The sequence below is a fragment of the Sebastes umbrosus genome, chromosome 21 (genome assembly GCF_015220745.1).
Source record: "Sebastes umbrosus isolate fSebUmb1 chromosome 21, fSebUmb1.pri, whole genome shotgun sequence".
NCBI classification, from domain to species: Eukaryota; Metazoa; Chordata; class Actinopteri; order Perciformes; family Sebastidae; genus Sebastes; species Sebastes umbrosus.
Genome location: NC_051289.1, coordinates 7,039,160 through 7,058,179, shown reverse-complemented (window position 1 = coordinate 7,058,179; position 19,020 = coordinate 7,039,160). Strand labels below are relative to the sequence as shown.

General features: G+C 38.6%; 1 protein-coding gene across 2 annotated transcripts in view; it reads right to left on the bottom strand.

Moving 5' to 3' along the window:
- Window positions 1-1,900: 1,900 nt before the first annotated feature.
- Window positions 1,901-19,020, bottom strand: part of tmem108 (transmembrane protein 108) — a 54,906-nt gene continuing 37,786 nt past the window's right edge. For both annotated transcript variants that reach the window (XM_037756771.1, XM_037756772.1), the window contains exons 3-5: window positions 8,230-9,450; window positions 6,603-6,754; window positions 1,901-4,214 (exon numbers count right to left, since the gene is read on the bottom strand). In XM_037756771.1, coding sequence (XP_037612699.1) covers window positions 4,098-4,214; window positions 6,603-6,754; window positions 8,230-9,450 — 1,490 coding nt within the window. In that variant the 3' untranslated portion in view covers window positions 1,901-4,097. The remainder of the gene's footprint in view (window positions 4,215-6,602; window positions 6,755-8,229; window positions 9,451-19,020) is intronic.

Below are 19,020 nucleotides of genomic sequence, written 5' to 3'. Positions count from 1 at the left end.
ATTTTATTTGTATTTTATTCTAACTTTAACTTTGTAAATATATTAAATTAAATTAAATCAAATCAAATTAAATTAAATCAAAGTAAAATATTATGAGCCAAAAAATAAAGTCACAATATTAGTCAATTCTCTCATATAAATCAGTCATATTTCATTTTATTTTTTAATGTATTTTAACTTTAAAAAAAATATTCTTGAAACTACAATGCAAAAATATATTAAATTAAAATAAATTAAATTAAAGTAAAATATTATGGTAGGTAATTTCCTCCAGGAAAGGAAAGAAATGGATGAAAGGTTAGACACCCAATAAATAAAATAACTGATTGTACATCAAAATTATAACATAATAAGTAAAAAAAATATTGTCTAAATCATAATTATGATTGTATTTACTGCTATCTGATAACTTTGACTTATTATCCCCTAACTTTTACTTAAAATCTGACTTTTGGTTCACCATCTCATAATTTTGACATGATTTTTATTTATTTTTTTATATTGTGTTATTTAAATTTTTGAAAGGTTGAAGCGAAGTGATGGTGGCTATCGACAACATGGTAGACATATACCACAGTGTCAACTGTCTTCTTACTCTTTGTAAAAAAAATGTGAGATACCAAGTCATGCCTTTTGACTTTGTAGCTCATAATTTTTAGTTGAGTTTAAACATGACTTGATATGTAATCATTTGAAGTTACCATGAGTACTTTTATTTGTAATCCTAACATTTTATCTTTTTTTTCTTGGCAGAATTGGGCTTCCATATTAAAGTGCATATGTTGTATTTGGTTGTAGTATTTCTTTTATTATTTTGAACATAATATTTAATTTTTTGTAAGCTTTAAAACTATCACATGGATCTAAGAAGAATTCTTCCGGGATTTTGTTTATTATTGTTGTTGTTGTTGTTGTTGTTGTTGAGGCTTAATCAGGAACTCTAAATATATGAAGTTTAAAATATGAGTCAGGCAATTACACATCTTATTTGGACTGAATATAACATCAACACATTTTTTTTTAATAGAAGAAACTTTAGACTCCTTCATGTATTTTGACCAAACTTGCCAAACAGTATGAGGTCCGTCATGCATAAAGATTTTCAAATATGGGCACAAAAAAGACATTGTCATGTTTTGCTAGATTTGAACAGGCCTACAAATCTGTTAATAATACTCACACATGGAATTAAGCCTCTCCTCAGCAGTAAAGCAGGCTTGTAAACAGATTATTGAACTGACGTCATATTCCCAGAGCTGGAGGTCACTTGACCACATGCAGCACTGGTGCACAAAGAGAAAAGTGAAGCCCACTACATCAATGGATGTGCTGTGGTCGGCACGACTGTTTACGCTGCTTTGTTATATAGTAAACCAGCAAGTATGATATAACTAACACATATAATACAGTATGGAGGATGGAACCAGCCAAAATAAAAAATTAATACATAAATGACTAAATAAATATGCCATTAAATGTACTAAAAATAATATTAAAAATAAATGTAGGCATAAATGAATTGATAAAATGTGAAGTAAAGTGATATTTCTTTTAATTTGCTTCTTTTTTTTATTTATCTTTGCTATAATTATCCTATCTAACCACTCTTCTATTTAATTTTATCTTTAATTTATTGTTTTTTTTATTTATTTAATTGAATTCATTTATTTATCTATTCCTTTTCTTTATAGATTTCATTGTACATTTATTAAATGGCTTATTTATGTATTTATCAAGTCATTCATTCATTAATTTATTTATTTTTTTCAGTTTGGCTAGGTTCCTCCATAATTAGGTCTTATACTTGACAAAACATGTGTCCAAAATCCATCGGCCATGGCAATAGGAGGAAATGTCTGTTGATTAAATTAATTTAAGGATAAATCAGACAAACAAATCATTCAGTTTTTTCTTTGTTTTATTGCTCAGCAGTAAAAAGTACAGTGTATACTACAGTACAAAAAATACATAATGTTGAACACTGCTCCACCGTGCCACTGAACATTTTGTAAAATATCCACTTTTGAGCGTGCAAAACAAGAAGCCCAGCTGTGAGCATCCAATGCAGGAAATACCAATATGTTTAACCGTGTTATTCACCGTCACCTTTTGAATCAGTGATTTCAGAACAACATCTCACAATGCAGAAAATCTTTAGCGACGATAGAGGCAGGCAGCATTGATTATTGAATAAAACTGCAGCGATGCAAAATAAAAATGATAGAAGGACCACAGGTTCAATAATTAAACACTCGTATTAATTAAACTGCCTCTGTATGTGCTCACAGTAAATATTCAGCATACATTATTTATCTCAGTGTTTTTATTGGTCAAGGTTTTTGACACATAATATGTGGTCCAGCAACTAACTCACAATCATTCAACATTTCAACAAACACAGTTTGCATTGATGGACAAACACATTATTTATGGAGGGAGACATTTACAGTAGCAGGGTTGGTCTAATTGTTTCCTACAGCGCTGAGAAACTCTTTCTCAAACTGGGCTAAAACCAGTAGCCACTCCACGATACAGACAAGAGACAAACAGACACACACACAAACAAATAAAACTGAGCTGAAAGTGATACAAAGTCTTGTTTGACTAAAAGTAACAGTGATATTTGGTTAAGGGGGGGCAGCACATTTCAACTCCTCCATCCACTCTCACACAGTATGCTTACATGCACAAACAGGGCATTCACACACACACATACTGATATTTATATATATATATAAAGGGCCAACGTAAGGAATTAAGACATCTATGTGGTCCCTCTTAAGAGAAGCTGGTGACACATGAGGGGGAAAGCCATTTAATGTCAGTTTCATTTGATTGACATTTCACGAGATACACACCCCAAATCACCCAAATATTCTGCTCAAATTAACCATCAAAATCTGGACCCGTATTCATCAAATAAGTTGAATTTTAGACATGAAGGTATGTAAAATCCTTCACTCATGCTAACTTAAAGGGACAGTGTGTATGATTTTGCAGCATCTAGAGGTGTGGTTGCAAATTGCAACCAACTGAGTACCCCTACGCTCACTCCTCCCTTTCCAAGACTGCGGTAACGCGAGCCGCCGAGTGCAAAACCGTGGTAACGCCGTTCACCTTGCTCAGACGCCATTCTTACCACATTCAATTAAATTTATTTTTATATAGCGTCAAATCACAACAGAAGTTATCTCAAGAAGCTTTTCATATTGAGCAGGTCTAGACCATACTCCCAACAAGAGATGCCCCATGTAACACTACTTTAGGAGCAACGGAAGTCAGACGACGGCTGGTGGTACGACGGTTTCCTCACAAGCATGTCGGAGAACTACGGTGGCCTTCAGGTAACAAAAAAACTTGAAAGTCTCTCTCTAGAGCCAGTGTTTGGTTTGTCCATTCTTGGCCGCTGTAGAAACATGGTGGTGCAACATGGCGGACTCTGTGAAGAGGACCCGCTCCCTACGTGGATACGAAGGACTCATTCTGAGTTAACGAAAACACGATTCTTAGTTTCAGGTGATTATACACTAATGAAAACATAGTTATGAATATTATATTCCATTTCTGCTAATAGATCCTCCAAAATTTGACACACTGTTCCTTTAAGTGTGTTTCTCAGTTTGATGAATTTGGGCCCTGATCCCACATACGGTATCTCTGTTCCCCCCCAAGAACGTATAGGTGCTATATTCAAGTTCAACAGGCTCTAAGTATTTTGGGATTGATTTTAAAGGAAAAAATAAAATGACAACAGCTTTAATGTTTCCATAGCACGTCTCTCTAAAGCAGATTTCATGTGGCGACATCCACAGTGCACCCACCATCAAGCCACTGTAATGAAACAAAACCACATATACTCTGTAATTTTATAAAGACAATAAAAACCTTTTATCACAATTAAGCCTTTTGTAGAAAATGTACATCAGAAAAATATGCAGGTGCATCCTCATAGTAAATAGTGTCTGTTTAAGATCACTCCTCTTTCAGGTTTGTGTTTGTCATATACAGTATATAAAGTCTCTGAATATTTACCACATTTATAAAATAGACAGCAGGGGGAGTAGAAGAGGAGAGTGTCTCTCTTTTCTTTTCTGTCTCTAGATGGCAGAAGCTTTGTCTCTGTTGATGAAGAGGGTCTCCTGGCAGAAAGGGTTAACCAGGACCACGCTGCTGCCGCTGTAGTCTCCATTAGGGGGTAAACAGGAGTCTTGATCCTGCAAATGCACATGCAAAAAATAAATTATCACAGGTGACTAACTGTTAAAACAATAGCTGTGATTCATGTTTGCTCACTAGGGCACACGCTGCAGTCTACTGTATCTAAGTCACTCTACAGGCAACGAGCAGACAGTCTAGTGTGGAAGCGGACACATAAAGATGGGTTTGGTGCACCCCGGGGCTTTTAAGGATATCTCTGACAATGAGGGAAGATGTAAAAGGGAGGGATGACTCAGAAGAAATAGAGGGACTTAATGTAGAGGGGGGGGATGGTTGTTGATGGTGAGTCAGCAGTAATAAGCTGGAGGATGGAGGTAGGTGTTAAACACTAAATGATTTCTATTACAGCAGGAACGAGGCCATTTTATCAGCAAGATCCAATTAAATCAAACTGTAATTTAGTTTTTTTTATGATCACGTCTCCTGGAGCGCTGTCATTTACTTAAAGCACCAGGAGAAGCTATGAGGCTCTACAGAGACAGGTAAAGCAGGGAGCGAGGGGGAAACAACACCTGGGGGTCACCAGGGGCATCCTACACATGATCCAACCTCAGCTTTTCTCTCCTGACGTGCCGGCAGAGGAAGGCAAATTGAGCAACGGATGAGGAGTAAAAGAAAGCAGACACACAGTGAAATGGTCACTGGAGAGATGGGTGATAAATAAAACATGCAAACAGAAACAGAACAAAATGATGTGTAAAAGAGGAGGAGGTAGATCTAACAATGATACCAGTGTTATATACTACCCTTTTCCACCAGATGGCGCTGTAAATGCACTAAAAACTAAGCTGATGCACTTGATCCAAATCTTATCTGGATATTTTTTCTCAGTATAATAGAGATCAAATAACATTTGAAGATTGGCAGAAATAAACTAACAAAATCATTGAAAAGAACGGAGGCAGCATATTCACATTCTCAACTACCAAAACAGCCAATTAGCAGCATCTCAAAATATTTATATGTGAGTTTTCAACAAAAAAACATGAGACATAACATGAGTTCTGTGGTCTAACTACATGTTGAATAATTAAATATGTTCTGAAAAATCATAACGATAAACCGCATACCAAACACAGAAAAACACAAATATATTTGATTAGCATGCATTAAGTGTTGTTCAGTATGTTATTTTCTATGTCAGTGGTTCCCAACATGTCAAAATAGATTTGCACATGTATAACTAAAATCATATTAACACACGTACTGGATAATTAATACAAAAGTCTGTAGGTAAAACTATTAAAAAACACATATTTAAACATATTTACTATTTGTGCACAGTTGCAGATAAAGAACAGGCTCCACTAATATTATTAGTATTATACTATTTATTGAATTAGATTCCAGTGGTGCCTCTGTAGGATTGTTTCTGACTCGTGTGATCCAAACATTTCCAATAACTCCAGAGCGTTGTAAAGTTCAAAAGTCAAAATGTATTAAAAAAAAGATTCACAACATGTTTTTATCTAATGAAATATTCTGCTTCAATCCATATTTGTTGCCGTTTGGCCTTTACAAAAACAACATTTTCACTGCGGTCAAAAAACTGTTTGCTTTTACGGCCTGCTGCACACAAAGAGAGGCACGCACTGACAAGTTATGTTCATTAAAGATTTATTAAAAGAAAGACTAACTCATTTATTACGATGAATCACTTTATTCAAATTGGTTATTTTGTTCGAAGATTTGTAAATTTTTTTTAGCATGATGTCAGCAAATATAGGGGTGCTCAGCTTTTTTTTTTTTAGATACAAATAGAGGGGGCTTCAAGGAAAATAGTTTTGGAACCACTGTTCTATATAACTCCTGTATGTAAAGGCTGTTTCTAAAACACCCTCAGCAGATGATTCTTGATATGTAGTCTAAAAATCCAATGCTATGTGTTTAATCATTTCATGTCAACACCTCCTCATGTCATGAAAGACCCAACCTCAGTGTCCTGATTGGCTGCTGCAGCCATGTTCAACACATTAAGATGTTTTACCAGCTTGTCACAAGATGTTTAGTTGAAGTTTAAAAACCGTACTTGTAAATTAAATTAAATAGTTTTGCCATATTTTTGAACTCAGCAACAGTATGCATTCATAATAACAATAAAAATCTATCTACTAGATGTGAAAAACTAACTATCCAGTAATCTAAATAGATTCCCTGCAGGGAAATTCATTTACTTGCTTGTTCCAAATGGCATCTCTGTAAATCTTAGTGATACAGTGTCATGCTTCAGCTGCCTCGAGGCTTGCTGACAGGGGAGATTGAACATAGATCCTCTTATTGTCTCCATACTCATTAAAAACCATTCTGCTGACTGATAGTCAAGTAAATGTGCCTCCACCTCTGTGTGTGCACTAATAGAGTATCAGAGTGCCAGTAGTTTGTACCTCACTCTCCAGAGTGTGTATCTCTCTGGGCAGCTCCACAGCGTGCCTGCTGAAGTAGTCCATGGTGATGGCGTTGTTCCAGTAGCTGAGGTTGTTCTCCTGACTTGATGACTTCTTCTTCCTCTTCATACAGCACACAGTCAAAAGCACAGCTAGAGCGGGCAGAAACAGGAAAGGAAAACGAGGGGTTAGTAGCTACAGAAACTGAAAGAGCTGCTGCTTCAAATAGCCTCTGAAAGCGCCCACACTGGAGGCTCAGGTAGAGGCTGTCATGTTTCACGACAACATGCCACTGTTACAAGTAGTGGTTGAAAGGAAAAATACCGCCCTAAAATACTGTTTGAAATGGGTACTGGTGGGAGTGCCTTGTAGTAATTTTGAGCTATCTAAAACAACGCAGCTGTCAGTCTCTCAGTAAGACATTTCCAGGAAAATAATTTATTATCAAAGGGGAAGAAATCCTTATTTCTCCATCTCCAACACACTAAAATGAAAAAAAGAAAAGAAACAGTGTTTTGCCTAAGGAGCAGCTCACTGCTCGATGAAAAATACTCTCCCGTCCTTGCTGTTATTAAGCTATTGCACTCTCTCCAATTTAATTCAACAAGATCAAGTCCTGAGGAGTGTCTGGTATGGAGGACAGAACCTGCCAAAGTAAAAAATGAATAAATAAATGCATAAATTACTTTATAAATAAAGAAATATAGGACATTAAATGTACCAAAAAATGCATAAAGAAATGTATAAAAAAAAAAGTATAAGGAAAAGAATACAGAAATAAATAAGTTTGGGGAAATAAATAGGGGGGAAAATCCAATGGAAAATAATAAGTAAATAAATAGAATTTATTATTATTATTTTTATTATCATTATTAATAATAATAATAATGATAATAATAATAATAATAATAATAATAATAATAATAATAATAATAATAAATCAATTTAAAATAAATAAAAAATACATGCAAAAATAAATAAATACATAAAAGGGAAAATTAAATAGAAAAGTAGATAGATATGGGAATTAATACAAAGGAAAATAAAAAAAAATTAATTAAAACAGAAATATCAATTTATGTCACATTTTATCAATTAATTAATGCTTACATTTATTTTGAATATTATTTTTGGTACATGTAATGACATATTTATTTATTTATCGAGTAATTTATTTATTTATAATTTTTTTTTATTTTGGCAGTTTCCGTCCTCCATTGAGTGAGGGCTATCAAAAGGCATTCTAAAAAATGAGAGAGGTGACTTACTGAAGCAAATGTAAACCCTGAAAATTGAAGAAAAGTGAGTGTGTGAAATGAATAAATCACAACATTTTATTACAAAATTAACTCTACGGTGACATCGGGGTGAAAGTTTTTGTCAAACACTTTGCTTTCTTTCAGAGAGTTAGATAAGTAGATTGATAACACACGAGGGAGTGGTATTGATTTTCTCATCTAAATCTCTGCAATAAAGCAAATGAGCCAACTTCTTAAACTATTCCTTTAAATAGATATTTTTTTTATGATAGTAACATTAATAGATTTTAAGTCAAGGTCGGCCAAACTCGAACGTAATCTGTCACTTTTTTACAATCATTAATTTCACCGTTTTCAACATTACTTACAGCATGAGGACACAGGCACACTGATGGCCAGCACGATCCACACAATGTCCATCCTGCTCAAGCAGATGGTCATGCGGGAGGGCGGGGAGTCAACGGTGGGGCCTGAGCTGTTTCCGGGTGTCCAGGGGTCCTGGGTGGTGGCGGGCACCTGCCTGTTCAGGAACTTCTCGCTGGCTGTGGAGGCGGGCTCCGAGCTGTTCCCCTGAGCGGGCGCCTCCTCGACCGAGCTGCTGTTAGAGAGCAGCCCTCCGTATGCAGTCACATTGTGTCCCAGAGGGGCATTGTCTGTGCCGTTACCTGTAACAACCTCCTCAGTGCTGGTCTCGTTGGGTGAAGTGTTGGTGTTTGGGGTGATTGTTGGAGGCTCAGTGGACAGCGCTGGAGTGGACGCGGTGGAGGTTATCTTCTCAGTTGGGCTCTGGACTGGAGTCACAGACCCTTCCTTTGTCTCGACCACCAGTCCATCAGTGGGGGGCTCGCTCACTCCATGCACCTCCCTCAGGGTGATGGCGTGGTGCGCGGCCAGCTCTGGGGCGCCCCGAGCATGCTCCCTGAGTTTCAGGCCTGATGCAAGGTCAGCATTCATTGATGTAGAAGAAAGGGAGGGGCGCCCCAGATCTGGAACGCGCTGCCGTCCGGGGGCGGTAGCTTCCTCCACACTCAGCTTCTGAGGCTCTACGTGGTGTGCAGCGAGCGCATCGCCTCTGTCTGATCCAGAGCTGGACAGAGGAGCCGGGGGGTTTGGAGCTCCTCTGGTAGTCGACTCCACATCTATATTTGGGAGCGCTGTGCTGCTGGCCTGGTTAGTGCTGACAGTAACTGGGTTACGGACTTGAGGTTCGCTGACCAATTTGTGCATTACAATATCAGAGCTGGGCTCCGTGGGCTGATTCACACGACTCTCAGTGCTCACAGTGTTTGCGTCATGAACGGGAGGGTCGTCATGAGCCAGGCTGGAAGTCTGGGTTGTGTGGAGCAAGGCCAGAGGGTGGAGGGTGACTGTAGGGAAGATGATGTTTGAGGGCTGAGTTCCTCCTTTGGATGACCATTCCCCGCTACTGGAGCCGTCCTGATGATAGTCGAAAGAGGCGGGTTCGGGGGCAGAAAGGGGGCTGCTGTGGGCGGCTGCCATGGATACAGAGTCCTGGGATGTCTGGCTGAGGTACAGCTCCTGTGCGGATGACACCAGTCCTACTGGCAGTGCTAGGAATGCTAGAACACCTGTAGAGAGAGAGAGAGAGAGGAAGCTGGTGATTAGCACAGGATGATGTAGAATATCTGTTTAGCTTCATGAATTATTGGAATATTTCCCTGTAGTTGTGTTTTCATGTCTGTCTGTTTTTACATAATTTCTCTGGAGGATCTTGTCACGCAAAGCTAGACGAGAGTGCAACCCGAATACTGACTGCTCTGGTGTTCAGAGGAGACGTGTAGTCTTGTCTCGCATTCATTAAACTCCTCAGCCTTTAATCTGCTGAACCGCTGTGTTTGTCACATATTAAACCTGCAGTAGGTAGACTATTTTTGGCATCATTGGGCAAAAATTCCATAATAACCTTTCAGCATATTGTAATTCAAGTGTTCTGAGTAAAAAAAGACTTCTGCACCTCCTCATGGCTCTGTTTTCAGGCTTTAAAACATCTAGCCTTTGACGGGAGACTTTGACCAATCACAGGTAATTTCAGAGAGAGAGCGTTCCTATTGGCTGTTCATTCAACGGAGGCAACTGTCAATCACTCTCAAACTCCGATCAAACGGTCAAACTAGGCAGCGCTGATCAAATGTGAATCAATATTCTGTTACTGTAATGCCTATTTCTCGCCTCAAATGTTTTCAGAAACATCTTGTAGTGTACTGTTTAGTTGTAAAATGAGAAAGTTTGCTGCAGCTGGTGGGCGGTGCTTGGTATTTCCTCATCTGATCTCAACATGACTGCCGGGTCACAAACTTTCTCATGTACAGCTAAACAGTACACTACAAGATGTTTCTGAAAGCATTTGAGGCGAGAAATAGGCATTAGAGTAACAGAATATTGATTCATATTTGATCAGCGCTGCCTAGTTTGACCGTTTGATCGGAGTTTGTGAGTGATTGACAGCTGCTCAGAGACGGCAAGGCTCCAGATCAGCTCTGATTGGTTGTTTTCTTTCGGTCTGTGAAATCTTGCGGATGCCTTTAGGAGCACCGGAGGACACAGAGGCACATGATTTCGTTCATATTAGCTGTCTCATGCACTGGATATAGAGACCGTTTTATAAAAATAACTTTTTTTTAATCATATTTGCTCCAGTCTCGCCTACTTCAACTTTAATTGCATTATTCACTAGTTCCACTGTGTGTACCCATGCATGTATAAGACTGGGACGATCTGCTGGCTTTATTACTCTGCAGAACAGCTCACTCTTTGCAGATGTCATAAAATAACAAGCAATTATTTGATTCCAATCTCAAGATAACACTGAAAAAAGGGTAATTTAGTAGCACAGTTCACTCATTTCCAATTTTAATCGTTTTGATAATGACTGTGAAACAAGATGTCTTGATAGATTGTCTGAACATTTCCAAGTAAAAATGCATTTGCAGCTAGTGAAATCGTCACTTGCTTCATGTTCAATAATAGACAGAAAGACATATTTTTACAGTGAAGAGATTCATGACAGCCATATCGTCAAAATAGCCCACTTAACATGCTAAAACCATCTCAGAGACCCTGACGGATTCACTTCCTCAAGCTCGATCCCACACTGAGGCTGTGTAGCGACAAGCCATTAGCAGGTGTCTCTGGGGAATATTGGTCCTATTATGTTATCCAGACAGCAAGAAAGTCATAGAGAGAGGGACGTGCAAAGGCTTATTAATCTCCCCTCTGCTCCCCTCCATCCCTTATTGACAGTGTTAAACACAGCTAATGTGACACATTAGCAGGAGCTCCCAGCGGGCGGTTTCTATGCATTCAGCTGAGAACAGAACATGCAGGAACACAGAGCCAACATCATCTAAATTCCTGTCTGAATGAAGTCATGCAGCATAATTTTGCAACAGGATGCTGAGCGGTGTAAAGACGGTGTTTCTCGGTCATTTTGACACATTTTTATTTTATTTTTATTTTGTATAAGCCGTTATTAGGCTGGTAATATTCTGTGTGTTTCTGATTTTTAACAAATCCCATGAAAAAACACAAAAGCAACATCCATTAGGTTGTCTCAGCACTTTCCATCTTCCAAACCTTTCTGTGGTACTCATTCTTACTGAAGATGTAAAGTTAAAGAGCTCAGTAATTTCCTAAAACAGCTGGGCTCTGTGGTTTTTAGCAAACTTTACTGGTTTGCCGCTGAGTGTTTATGGCTGCAGGACAGCAGCCGCAGCAACAGTGTGGCTGGGGGCACTTTATAATAACCATCACCAGTTAATTAAACTTAGTTAATAGTTATTTTACTGTTAGCAAACAATGAAATGATAATTAATACTGTTTACTAATTATTAGCAAGGCTATTATTCATGTTATCTTATCATTTTGTTTTAGGAAATAATTATTTTATATTTTATATATTATATCATAGCTGATAAGAGACAACATCAATTGCATTCTGATTACATTAGTAAGCTAAATTATTTATTAACAGTTTATAACAATTTATATTCTATCATCTTTAAGGTTTACAAATAATATCTTAACAAATACTTATGTATATAGTATATAAAATGTTAGGTGTGTGCAACAATAAACTGTTAAAATAACAAATTATAGCATTTCTAATAATTAGTAAACTTGATTAATTATCATTTCATTGTTTGTTAACAGTAAAATAACTAGCAACTAAGTTTAATTAACTATAAATGTATTATTTATAAATGATGGTTATTATAAAGTGTTACCAGCGATTTAAGAGAATGCATAAATGCTACGATATAATATGTATATTGTTAAAACCTTATTTTTTGTAACACAAACACCCAACTCTACCACACATTTAATCGGTCTTACGGATGAGTATCTTACTTGTGACAAAGAAAAGCCTCTGAGAGGTTGGCAAAAAATGGCAACGACATGAAATAGACGACGAAAATGTAAACTATATTGACATGCCGAGGTGGGATTCATGAGGTCTCTGCATTAGAGGGCTTTGGAGGGAGACAATTAAGGATAATAATTTAGACTGCATTGTTTTGGCGCTCATAAAACTCCCCAAAAAGCAAGAATCATAGAAAACATACAGAGTCTAAAGCCACCAATGTGACCCAGATGTCGTGGCCATCGTTTAACTATGGTGCTCAGTAACTATGGAAACCGAGTTTCCATTACCAAGAGGGGCAGAGAAGGAGGAGATGGGAGAAAAGGTGAGAAAATAAATCTGTTGAAGATATAAAAAGAAAAGGAGTAGAAAGGGACAGAATATTTTAGAAAATTTGGATTTAAAAAAAAAAAAACAACAGCCCAGGAAACTGTCAATAATAGTAATCTTAAATTTCTAGGACATAAAAAGCTTCTCCATCCTCTTTCCTCTTTGTTCACCGGCAAACCCCAAAGCACTGACTATTTAAACTGAGCCTCTGAATCATTAATCATATTCCTCCATCCTCAATCACGCAGACTACCGGCATAGAGGGTCCAGGCCCCGTCTTCCATTAACCAAGCCTGTCACGTCTCTAATCCACGGAGCCCACTCCAGACTCATATCTGAGGAGATAACACACATGGCCATCCTTGATTTATGACTGCTTGTCTCTCCTAAGATGATCCTTTAGGCAGCGAAATGGAACACAGACAAACCCGAGCTATCAAAGCTTAAGCATTTGGGCTGTTGTTGATCGTCTGTAATGTGAATAGTGGTCACATCAGGACACATTTAGAGGATAAGGCGGCGGCCATTTGAGATGCTATACTGAACACAGTGCATGAACAAAAACACAAAGAAAGAGACAAGAGAAAAGACTAAATCTATATAATTAATAAAAGCATTATTATGACAAAATCATATGATAAATATCCATCAATCCATTATATGTAACTGCATATCATATTCAGGGTCGCAAAGGGCCGGAGACGATCCCAGCTGACATTGGGCGAAGGCGGGGTACACCCTGGACAGGTCGCCAGACTATCACAGGGCGGACACATAGAGACAGACAACCATTCACACTCACATTCACACCTACGGGCAATTTAGAGTCAACAATGAACCTAACCTGCATGTCTTTGGACTGTGGGAGGGAACTGGAGAACCCGGAGAAAACCCACGCTAACACGGGGAGAACATACAAACTCCACACAGAAGGGCCCCAAGCAGGGTTTGAACCTGGCGACCCTCTTGCTGTGAGGCAACAGTGCTAACCACTGCTCCACGATTAAACACAAAATTTTAAAGGTGCAGTGTGTAGGATCTGGTGCCATCTAGCGGTGAGGTTGCAGATTGCAACCAACTGAAACTTCTCCCATGTGCCAAGCGTGTAAGAGAACTACGTTGGCCGAAGTGAAATTAACATTAGAATATTTGTAAAAACTTAAATTCAAACAAACTATTTGAATATCTAATATCTATATATACATATATATTGGCTGATATATTCGTCCAACACCTAAATAAGGTGGCAGCTGGCTGGAGGGAGATCACTAGAAGATCGTCTGAAAGTAATTTCCAGTAAATATCACAATATAAAACATGCGTTTTGTGCGATTGAGACCATAAACTCATGTTTACAATGTTTACTGAGGTAATAAATCAAGTGAGAAGCAGGGTCATTTTCTCATAGACTTCTATACAATCAGACGTCTTTTTGCAAACAGAAAGAATGCAAGTTTAAAGCACTTCAGCATTGGCTTCACTTCTCAGAACCAGAAGTAGCCCACTGACGGCCACCAATGTAACCGGGCATCCTGGGTTAGCCTTAATGGGCATGTTTAAAACCAAAACAATAAATGGGACTTGCAGATGCATGAGGAATAGCATGTCCAGCAATAACAGCTTCTTAATTTTTCTCTAAAACGTGCTAAAAGTGGAAGTCAGCCAACAAAACCTGCCTTACAGCAGCCCAGAGGCAACAGATAGGTCTGTTTAAATACTGAAAATATCCATATATAAGCTATCATGACATTGTAACGTGTTTTCCACCTAAATTGTTTGTAAACAGGAAATCCATAACAGTGTGTTATATTGCTGAATTTCTGTGTGCGCAGGGATTACATAAGTATCTGCGTGTTGCACACTGACGCAAATGGGTGTAATTTGTCACCCCGGTTGTGTGTCTGGCTGATGGAGTGAGAGCGTAAGCAGGGTGAACGCAGACAGAGAGCCCGGCCTCCACAAAGACATGCAGCGGGGAAGCAGGCACCGCCAGTGAATTAACTAGAGAAATGATTGAAAAGGCCCGAGAAGTGAATTGAGCTTTATGAACATCCATTATTGAGTTGAAGCACCGGGAAGAACATGAGAAAATTGGATGGAAAAGGGGAAGAATAGCGAGGTCGGACGGGGTGGGAATATGTGCAACGAGGAGGCCGGAGGTGTAGTGGGGAGTAAGAGCGGAAGACGTGTGGGTGTTTCATCAGTGATAAGACATGAACAAAAGCAAAAAGGTTGGATTAGACACATTAGACCAAGGACCAGAAAGGACACTCAAAGGAAAATATCTATGAGAGATAGAAGAATATAGGAGACACTTTTTAAAAAAACATTTTTCTTGTTCAGCAGCACTCGTCTACTCAGCAAGGTTTTTGCTTTCACCATTGTGCCTGTTGGCTGTTTTTGGCCTGACATGATATTTTCTCACAAGCACAAAAAACACCCACAAAAAGAGTCCATTTTCAGGAGTGATGACGCAAAAGAGGAGGCGAATAACAAGAACTCTCAGAATCTTTGCTCACGAAAAGACAAAAAACATTTTAATTGAAAGGAACAAAGTGAGAAATGACTCATTCATGACGCTGTTTCTTGATTATATTTGGGTTTCTTTTAGGGCTGTCAAAGTTAACGTAATAACGTGTTGACGCAAATTTGTTTTAATGCCACTAACTTCTGTAACTCATATTAAACTATAAAACTTAAGGAATCCATCGGTACCAACCATGTCATACTAGTTTGTCGCGAAGGAGGTTAAATAACGCTCCAAACTTACGCTAAATTTTGGCGAGAAAAAACTTTCATGGCCATTTTCAAAGGGGTCCCTTGACCTCTGACCTCAAGATATGTGAATGAAAATGGGTTCTATGGGTACCCACGAGTCTCCCCTTTACAGACATGCCCACTTTATGATAATCACATGCAGTTTGGGGCGTGTCATAGTCAAGTCAGCACACTGACACACTGACAGCTGTTGTTGCCTGTTGAGCTGCAGTTTGTCATGTTATGATTTGAGCATATTTATTTGATGCTAAATGCAGTACCTGTGAGGGTTTCTGGACAATATGTGTAATTGTTTTGTGCCGTTAATTGATTTTCTATAATAAATATATACATACATTTGAATAAAGCAAGAGTATTGCCAAATCTCCCTTTAAGGTACATTTTGAACAGAAAAAAATGTGCGATTAATCACGATTAAACATGTTAATCGATTGGCAGTCATAGTTTCTTTATTATACTTTATTTTTGATCAACACAGAGAAAGGACTGACAATTGATCTGGTTTTGTTTTGTTTATTTGCTTCTGATTTATGATGTTTTTTTATTCTATTTTATTTCACTGCTTTTTGGGTAGATTTAGGGTAGTGTAGGGCTTCAGCCTAAACCTTTTCGGTCGGAATATTTTGTTTTATTTTTGATATAATGATTTAGTACTTTCATAACTGTGTGGTCAAATTGTTGTGTTGTGAAAAAATAAATAAATAAACTAAACAAAAAACAGCAAACGTGGTGCGTTAAATCTCACTGGTGACATTGAATTAAAAGTCTTTGTCCTTGTCGAGCGACACACTGTTATCACTCACAACAACCTGTTGCCCTCACTATCTATATCACCCAGCCGATCACCTCAGAATAGCACATGCTAATATCATGGAGACAAACAACGCCCAGGTGAAATTACTATGAGATTATGCCATCATTTATGTGACTAATGCCGCCTGTTTTCCATTACCTAAGCTGGAGGGAGGGGCAATTTATGCAGGAAAACCTGCTGAATTAGGGCTCTGTTGAATGCACAGGAAGCTGGTGACATTCGTTGGAGTCCGCCATTGATGCCATCGGGGACATCAATAAATCATGTTGCAAAGCAGGATCCTGCGCACTGATCCAACGCAGGCTTTGTCCCACCAATCACTCATTGTTAGACTCAATGTCAGGGGACAGAGGCTAGAGCGGCTGTCACTGGATCTAAAGTTACACTGGTGAAATAAAAAACAACATTTACTCCCGCTGATGAAATTCTGCATGAAACTTTTGGACTTGTATGTTAAGACTCCGTTCCAGAAGAACCACATTGTTGAGGCGCTCTAATCAATCATACCGGAGCACTTAGTGTGTGGTATGCAGGCTATCAGTGCTTATGCACTAGCCTGGCTGCATGATCAATCCTGAAGGGAGTTGGGGGAGCTGCTCGCCGTGGACAGTAGGATATTTATCTTTCTTTCCAGGGGTCACCTCATGCTAAATGCAATGGAGAACGATGTGGCTCGAATGTGCAGTGACCGGCAGGCTGGTTGTGTCGCATCATCAGCGGACAGCTGGCGGTGGCACTATTTGAATTGGAGGCTCGACAGGAAGCCAAAAATAGGAGCTGCAAAATCATCCATCAATGAGGCTCGTGACGGTTCGTCAGGCGGCACTTCTGAACTGTTACTGCTCCGTCATCTCCCTGCTCAGGCAGCATGACGGGGAATAAAGGAAGAACTGTATGCATAGGGAACCAAATGCAGGCAAGGTCACATGTGTGATTAAATACCTGAAAATACTGTATATCATAATGATGTCCTGTCTTATATCTTTACTATCATTAATGCTCTCTTTGTTTTATTGCTCTGAACGCTTATAAAATATTTACAGAGCTGGTTTCATTTTAATTTAATTATATTCCTGTAGTCCAGGGACTACAGATAACAAATAGCCTTGTAGCTAGTTCTGGCATATGTACAGTTGTTTGTTAATGTTTATTCATGTGCACTGTCCCTGTTAAATGAAGTAAATAGTAAAAAAAAAAATAGATTGTAGTTGTTTTAGGGGGTAATGTCCATTGGTTGGGGATTATGCGGCAATTTTCTAATAATAATTGACTAATTCCCAGTGATTTTTCGAATAGTATTTTTGCTTGGAATGCACATCCCTAATTCGTTTATAGCCTAACGTTAGCTTTCTACTTTTGGCGATTACATTTACGCTTCAAAAATCATAAAATGGTGTTCATTTGTGGGGATTATCTTGCTGAACAAAATGTGTAAGTATCATAAACGTGTGTTTGCCACGGAGCTTATTTTAGCTTAGTATCTTGATTAATGGACCGTTTTGGTAACTTGTCATCCCGTGTAGGTGGAGGTTTTACCACTTAATAGCTCCATTTTAGCACCATCATTTTCAGTGGTCTCTTATTTGATAACATTTTTCTAACCTGAAAGCAGAAACAGACTAAAGATCTACAGTATTACTATGAATTAATCCGAGTTAACAGTTCATTTATAGTTTCTACAAATTTATTTCCCAGCATGAAGGTGTAAATGATTAAAAGAACTCTGTCCACAACCAGGAATAAAATACTAGTAGAGAAATACTGAATCTTTTGTATATTTAATGTTTTGCTGACCTAAAAGTAGGTTTTTAATTGTAGAATATTAACCGCCTCAAGGTCGCTACAACCTCCTCAATGATACCTATGGTCCTCATCAAAAGGTATCTAACAAAGCCTGCATGAAGACCTTCATGCGATCAAACCACTTCTTTCTAAAATGTACTACAAACTTTTGTCAGCTTTTCCAGCATCTGCAAAGGTTTATTTAGGATCTGCTTGACTAGATCTATGAAACTAGATCGAAGGTGTTTGAATAATAAATATAACCAGTAAGTGTCTATCAACAACTATGTCAACGTGTCCTTGAGCAAAACTACACTATCACTATAATAAAACCATGATCGCCTGAGACGTAAATGCACAACAACTAAAGGGAATCGCTGTAGTCCATCTCATTATCTAATAGGATAAACATACATTACTGCTAGTTTGGAGGCCCTAGGGCATCGAACCACAACCAATAATTAAAGATGTCCTCCTCACCACCCAGCCGGCCCTCCGTGGATCACATTTAGCCTCGTTTATGTTAATCACAACCACTCCTCAACGGTGGACAAACCTCCATGGGATTCCCCCCAAATCCCTCGGGGCAAATGGAGAAGGCTTTATCTACGGCGCTCATCAGAATACCAATGAGCTTTTATCACATCATACCGGCACACACACACACACACCGCGGCTCCGCTCCCTCATACTAAATGAATTCATATCTCACTTTCCAGGATAAAGGCTGACAGACCCAAATCAAAGCCATCATAAGCCTTAAATGGGGAGTTTTGTTGGAGGTAAAGTCCAAACCTTTAATTTAAAGCTTTGACGTGCCGTCAGACGGAGCCACGGAAACCGATCAGATCCATCAGCTTCAGGCGGACAAAACCTTTTATCAGCCGGTGAGCTGTCTGACTAACTGCTGGTAAGATTGGATTATCACGCCTGGACAGAGCACTATCGGCCTGACTCACTTCAATAGACCAACAGTACTACTACAGTACTATAGCACTACTACTACCTGTGCCATAATTACACAACTAATAGCAATACTGGAAGACAACGGTGGAATAGTGGAATACATCCATG